General features: G+C 29.0%; 1 protein-coding gene across 1 annotated transcript; it reads left to right on the top strand.

Annotated features, from left to right (window-relative positions):
* The first annotated feature begins 4,105 nt into the window (after positions 1-4,105).
* Positions 4,106-5,510, top strand: LOC145012259 (uncharacterized). The gene is made up of 2 exons (XM_078971054.1): positions 4,106-4,453; positions 4,940-5,510. Exons 1-2 carry the CDS (start codon positions 4,121-4,123, stop codon positions 5,411-5,413), a joined length of 807 nt encoding a protein of 268 aa, XP_078827180.1. The 5' UTR covers positions 4,106-4,120; the 3' UTR covers positions 5,414-5,510.
* The last annotated feature ends 2,559 nt before the right edge of the window (positions 5,511-8,069 follow it).

Genomic DNA, 8,069 nt, shown 5'->3' with positions numbered 1-8,069 from the left:
CAATATAAACTTATATATATATATATATATATATATATATATATATATATATATATATATATATATATATATATATATATATAAATAAGTATTTTATCTATCTAGAACATTTTTATACGTTATTTGACAATTAAATAGTATATATATTTGATATTTTATACATGTAATACATATAGGAATAATGAAAAAAAAAGTGAATTTACATTTTACAAACTCAAGCCATGTAAAATGTCTAGTGATTAACAATATTTTTTTATAGTTACACATTTAAATTTATAATGTCTCCATTTTAATATTGAACTTTTAAAATTCGATAACATTTTTGCATTATAATTTTATTTTAGGATTTATTATTGTTTTAAAGATAAAAATATAATATGGATTCAAACGAGTCTAAAGATAAACACAAACATATAAATTTATATTTAGATAAAAGAAATTCAATGTTATGTCCACCATATCAATATGTTAATAGTTTTTTTATTAATATACATTTAACTAACTAATTATTATCATTTTGTTTGTATTTATTTCAAAAGTTTACTTTAAAAAAATATTTAATATTTACATCTAAATTTTCAACATTATTTTTTAAATTATGTTAATATTTTTTATTAGTTTTTATTGAATTACTTACTTTATTCATGATTATATCTTTTTTATTTATGTAAAAGTATTACTTTAAAAAATATGTAATGTTTACAAATTTATATTAAATTTTTATTTTTAATAAACCCGGTACTATACGAGTCTTACACCTAATTCATTAACAAAACCGTAATTAATCAAATTTTCACAACCTCGTTTCTCATGTAAATCAGTTGTTCAAAACCTTGTTTTTCATCAAAATTTCATAATTTTGTGAGATTTTCAATTATCATTCTTCTAGTTTTATCAACATTTATCTTTTTAATTTTTCCTTTTAGAATAATTACTTGGAAATTCCACATCTACAAAATTACAGATTAGTTTTTTTATTTAAATAAGTTGATTGAGGTTGTAGTGTGGTTTGACTTCTCCTTAAAAGTGAAGTTACAAGTTTGTGTCTTTTCTATTATCGTCTTCATCTTATGAAGATTAATGAATTGTTTTCCATTGAATTCCGTCTCCATGTTCTCCATCTTTGTATTCTATGTTCTTTGATTGCAATCATTATCCTCTTCGATTTGTGATGGTTATGAGTTAGTAGACAAGGGAACTCGAGGTTGCCTAATTTCAACATAAGTGGTGAAATGTGACTATTTTCTTTTATGACTAATTCTAGTCTAAAAAATTGTTTGTTATTTTGTACTTTTTATATAGGGTAAATATGGGCATCAAGCGTAGCAACATAATATTGATTAGGATCGAGAGAAATTAAAGAGACATGCATGTTGGTTGCATCTCATTAAGATTTATATGCAACAAACATACTAGTACAAGATGACATGATCGATTAGTGTAGGCATTCATTGATCAATTCTAAATTAGTATAGAAACAATCGTTTAGTGTAGGCATTCATTGACCCGTTAGTATAAGCCTCATGTTTATTTTTGTATCTCAGTTACACAACTAATTTACGCATATGGTGTTGATTTATGTCGGATGTGTTGTTACATGGGTGAGGATGGATTCATTTTGCTGCTTCTAGTTTAGCCTTTTTTATAACTTTCTTACTAGTTTTAGCTTGGTTTTTTTTTTTTTTTTTTTTTTTTAATTTTTATTTTTATTTTTTAATTTATTTTTTTTATTTATTTATTTTTTATAGGGTTGTTTCATTTACGATTGTTTTGATTCAGGTAGTTACTTTTTTATTATGTTGCCGGATTTTGGTTGTGGTTGAGGTATTGGTATTGTTTTCACTTATTATTATTAATATGATTAGTTAATTCATTTATTTTCTTTTAAGAATTTATGGTTGAATTTTTGAGATGATACACCAAGACAAAAAATGAAAATATAAGCATCACATGCAAAGCCAAGTTAGCAACAATTTTTTCAATTTTCTCATAGTAATCACTCATTCTAACTGCTCTCTTAAAGTGACAAAATACTGTAAAATAAGAACAATCAAAGAAAACCATGTGTAATAGCCTAGTAAATAATGTTGAACATATCATTCAACGTAGTTATGATGTTTGTGCTAATATTGAAGATGATATTTTGAAAAATGTACAGATGTAAAAGATGAGGAAAACTCTGATATAAGTTACAAGATATGGTTTAAATTATCTAATTTTCTTACCATATAGAAATCTTTATTATTTATGTTTTTTATTGTTGTTTTCAGTGTACACGATTAGGATGATTGTGCTAATATTGAAGATGATGTATCTGAAAAATCTATGTTTAACGTAAAAGACGAGGAAGACAATGACGTATGTTACAATGTATGATTTAAATTACCTAATTTTCTAATGGTATGAAAATAATTTTCATTCAACTTTTATTGTTGGTTATTCTGTTAAATTATGCTTATTATTATCGTTTTTTGGATTTTTATAATTATGATGTTTGTGCTAATATAGAAGATGATCATTCAAACAAATCGAATATCACAATCTTAAGTATGCCACACATAAAGATTTGACACAAACGAGTTCTCCTATTTCATGAAGAGTCTAATGACGATATTTCAAATTTGTCATTAACTTAGTTATAATGTGTTTTATGACATTCTTTTGGACATTACATTTATTTTTTGAGTGTTTTGTTTATTTCTATGAATTCATGTTAAAACTCTTTCACATTTAATATTATCTTGGATTACAATTGGGTTCCTATAGTTCTTTTTTTCAAGAATACAATGATCGTTTCTACATTGGTTAATTGTCAATCAGACAATTATAAGACTAGTTAGTTGAGGTTCTTTCATGTTTTATAGCAATATTGAATGTGTTATATAAAATTAAATGTTGTTAAATAAATTGGAAAAAATATAAAACGATGTTGCATAAATATGCGATTTTCCCTATCTTATAATAGTAAAATACAATTTATGTACCATAAAATAATTTGACTAAATTAGAAATTTCCTCATTATAACGTTTGATTTCTGACACAAGTATTCCTAAATAGTTTTAAAACCTTTTTTCTTTCTTTCTTTTACTTTTTCAAATTCATACCAGCAGAATTAAATTCAACCATACGGACATACCTTTGTTTACATTGAGTTCGTCGAGTTTTGGGTTATGCTCTCATGAATTGTTAAAGTTATAATAATCAAAACCTTTGAATGAAAAAATTCAGTTTCTTTATATTTACCAATTAAGAAATAAGTAGTCGTTATAACTTATAATTAAATGAAACGCAGAATTGCAAATTGTCAACAATTTTGATAATCGGTCCTCATCAGATGCGATTTGACCACAATATCATATGAGGATGAGGTAGCTGTGAATTTGGCTTCCAGAACATTTATATGGTATCCTTCTTCAAAAAACTCTATAGCTAGTTAGCAATGGACGAAAATACCCAAATGGATGGACAAATAGAGACATTGATTGCCTTTCAAGTAATTTTAGATTTGATTTGGATCTGAATTTTGTTTAATTTTAATTTGAGTTTATTATTATTATTTTTTTTATTATGGTTTGATTCTAGGGTTTAAGATTTAAGATGAAGAAGATCAATAATATTATTAGGGTTTTCAACTTTTCATTGAAAAATATAAGGATGTGAAGATGGGGCATATTAGTAATTTTACTTCGACGTAATATCCATCTTTTGATGCCATAGGTTGTAGACAAAAAAATGCAAGGAAACTATGCTTCAAAAATCGATCACCTAAGAAAAAATCAAACGTAATTGGACTGAAGTCATAACTTATCAAAAATATAGGGACGAAATTTGTAATTTAGTCTAATTATTTTATATGCCGTCGAGAATATCGTTTTTATTAATTATTTCTAATATCTTAAAAACTAATATTATATTGATTTTAAAACATTAAACGACATTCTCGAATTTTGTTTTCTTATAATTCAACGTCTGTGTCCCTTTCTTAATATGGACTTGGAACCACAACTACACGTTTGTGCCCGTAGCAAATTAATATTGACCTCATTGCACTTGATCTATATATACATCACTAGAATATTTATACCAAACTCAAAAACACCAAAAGCAGATTGACTCAAAATGTCGATTCCTTCGATTTTGCTTAACTTCTTGTTTCCACCACCATCATCATTGTTTGTCACCATGATGTCGATTGTTGGTCTTGCATCATTAATGAACGCGGGGTACATGGAGATCAAAGGCAAACATATGCAGTATTCCAAGTTCTTGAACGTCGGTCTTGCAAAGAAAAAAGATGATATCAAGTTGTCAAGTAGAAACGGGATGCTTCTAGTGTACACACCCGCATTTCTCGTGGGCTTGGGTTCTTTACTTGTGTTTCCCGATCAATATCTTAGATTTGTGTTGGTTGCTTCGGCTCTCACTACACATTTCTTCAAAAGAGTGCTTGAGGTACATTTCCAAGTACACAATTTCTAATATATTATGTGTTTTGCCTCCAGGTCATAGCATGTCTTTGCAAAACCAAACAAGGGTTTGCGTTCTCATGGCAATACTTAATGTGAGATTTTTCAATTCCAAAAAGGATTAGGTTCCTTGTATAAACTGAACTCTTACACATTTTTGTGTATAGTGTCAGGGTAGATGTAAGATTTCATATTAAGAATGACATAAAAATTTAAGTAGTGTAAAAAAAATAAATTTTTTTTGCACCGTGTACAGAAATATCAGGCGTTGCCGGTGCCACTATGGGCACCATAACAAAACCTCCCTTGGATGGTGTTAGTCAGCTCAATGATTGCCAATATATATATATATATATATATATATATATATATATATATATATATATATATATATTATGTTTGGATGTTAATGCATTTGAAATTAGATTGAGTACATTTTGTTGGTTTTGATTATTTCAACTATGTTACGTAGGTGCTCTTTCTTCACAAGTATAGTGGTTACATGCCGCTAGAATCGGCAATACTCATCCCAATGAGCTATACCTTCTCCACCACGACAATGATTTATGCTCAATATCTATCTAGAGACATTCCCGAGCCTTCAGTGGATCTAAAATACGTTGGAATTGGGTTGTTCGTAGTAGGAATAATTGGCAACTTTTACCACCATTATATTCTTGCTAATCTAAGGAAGGAGGGGGACAAAGAGTACAAAATCCCCCGAGGCGGGATGTTTGATTTGGTTATATGTCCACACTATATGTTCGAGATTATTGAATATTTAGGGATCTCGTGCATTTCACAAACGTTGTATGCTTTCGTTTTCACTTTGGGCACAGCTCTATACTTGACGGGGAGGAGTTACGCCACACGGAAATGGTACATATCAAAGTTCGGGCACATGTTCCCTAAGGACGTTAAAGCCATTATTCCCTACGTCTTTTAGATGATTGTGAGAATTATAATATTCTGGCCAAAGTATATTTCCATCAATCATATGCATTTACTTCTATTGTAATAAAGAAAAGAAGATTTTCGTTTAATGATGATTTATTTTATGGGATTTTCGATAATTTACGTAACTAACTTTCATTGTTTACTTATACACAAAAAAATCAAGAGGAGTCTATTTTCAGCTGGTTTAGAAATTATATTCCAGAATCATCATTCAAAAAATATATAAAAATTTAATGATCAAATGAAGCGAAAATAGAAATTGATTTTTGGCAGTTGGGTGTCTTCACTATATGATAATAAACTTATAATATAGAACTTAGATGTTTTATATGTAAGTATGTACACTAAAATGAAACTGATTGGAGGTGTGCTCTACGTAACTGCCATTTTAACTACTCGAAGCTAAATCAAAATAACAATGTATCTAAATAATATCATAATCCAAAAACGTAATAACTAAACATCATCAGAATACTATGTCATCGTCGTTAAGAAATTGTATAAGAAATACAATAATATACGATAACATGCATGGACACATTCAATTTTATATATATGAAAAAATTTGATTTAATAGATATCTAACTTGGATATTAATGCACGATCATATGTATACATTATCACAACTGTTCTTACGTGTTCTATTAGGTCAACCTTCATAAGCATATAAATATACACGACGACTTTTTTTGGGCATATATGCATGTTCCATTATAAGGTCAGCCTGAATACATCACGGTTTTTTTTATGTGTATGCATGTGTTCCATGTCCACTATATATATATATATATATATATATATATATATATATATATATATATATATATATATATATATATATATATATATATATATATATATATATATATATATATATATATATATATATATATATATATATATATATATATATATATATATGGGAGGGTTCATGCGAAAATGCAAATAATTTGCGAAAACGCGAAAACAAGAAAAACCTATGATATTATATCACCTCAACATTATATTTTGGAAAATAATTCATCCAAACTTTGAAATACATGATGATAATCGATGATAAATGATAAATTGTTTCATATTAGCAAAGTATGATTTTTAACATTTTTATCATGAAAACATGAATTTAAAAATGATTAAAGACGTAAAAAAAATATAATTATAAAAACCGTCTTTAAATTTATATTACCATAACACCATCCAATTCAAACTTACTATCTTTAATTTATTGCTAATAAAATTATTTTTTTATAGTACATGTGTTTAATTTTCATAAGATAAAATCTGTTTTCGCGTTTTCGTAGGATATTTATATTTTCGCATGAACTTACTTCTCTCTCTCTCTCTCTCTCTATGTATATATATATATATATATATATATATATATATATAGAGAGAGAGAGAGAGAGAGAGAGAGAGAAAAGTGAATATACCTTTAAGGGTATATAAGCTTAGGTACTCAAACACACCATAATACGTCGTTTTCTTTGATATATCCATCATAATATTCTTAAACTTCAACTACTAACTTGATTTATTTTCAAGATTTTCGAAATTTCAGTATTATCTTTCTCTTACATCACATCTTTTTCCGGAACACCTACTAGGCTATATATATTGTAGTTGAAAATGAAATTTATGTAAGAGGAAGATAATCATGTAGTTTATAAAAATCTTGAAAATAATGTAACACCGTAAATTTCAAGACAAAATTTTCATTTAAAATAATCATTTTATTCTTAGAAACACTTGTTTAAAATCTCATTCATAGTCGATTTACAAAACATGATTCCATTTTCACTTGCATAGAAAACCAGGGTACTCCAAAATATGACTCTTTCTCTGGTATGTACAATCAAGCCGGTGCCGTCCCGTGATACTGAAAGAAACCTGAAAAAAAACATCACACCAAACACTGTAAGCACGAAGCTTAGTGAGTTCCCCAAAATACCACACATAACACATATTAGCCACTCGAGGCTATAACTCTATGGGTCCGTGCACCCAAACTCTGTGAACCCTCAGGTTCTAACTCTGGGAACCTTCCGGTTCCAACTCTATAAACATGCACAGCATAAGTCACATAGAAATAATGCAGTACAACACATCACATACAAATAGCATACAAATACTCTGATCACATGACTCTGGTTACCTACTCAAGGTAAAGTATAGTGAGGAGACTCACCTGGCAAGCAGAAAGCAGATATCCCCACACTTGAATCTCGAACTCGCCACCGCCTAACACGTAAGGCAAATACTCTCATGAATATAACTCTCGAGGCTAGAATAAATCCTCTCATAACACCCTCTTATGGGTAAAAGACTATTTTACCTCTCTCTTGGCCCAAAGGCCACATCGCTGTCCAAACCCTAAAACTCAACGGCCAACCCTTGGTCGAAATCAAAGTCCTCAATCTAGGTCAACCCTTGACTGACTCTACTCACCGAGTCAACCCTGTGACTCGTCGAGTTCCCATAATCAGAACTTCCCCAATTCGCGACTCAACTCGCCGAGTCACCCCGAGACTCGCCGAGTCCCACAACTCTGAGTCCACTCACACCCAACTCACCGAGTCATCCCTTGACTCACCGATTCTCGACTCAACCAGGAAATATTTGGGACTCTTCGTCAAGACTCGTCGAGT

Source organism: Lactuca saligna, chromosome 8, assembly GCF_052625555.1.
Source record: "Lactuca saligna cultivar CGN05327 chromosome 8, ASM5262555v1, whole genome shotgun sequence".
NCBI lineage: Eukaryota > Viridiplantae > Streptophyta > Magnoliopsida > Asterales > Asteraceae > Lactuca > Lactuca saligna.
This window is presented reverse-complemented; position numbering and strand designations above follow the sequence as displayed.

What these genes read in the sequence shown, in the direction of transcription:
- LOC145012259 (XM_078971054.1), top strand. Translation starts at nt 4,121, where the DNA reads ATGTCGATTCCTTCGATTTTGCTTAACTTCTTGTTTCCACCACCATCA. An exon ending in TCTTCAAAAGAGTGCTTGAG is followed by an intron (nt 4,454 to 4,939) that starts GTACATTTCCAA and finishes TATGTTACGTAG; the next exon opens with GTGCTCTTTCTTCACAAGTA.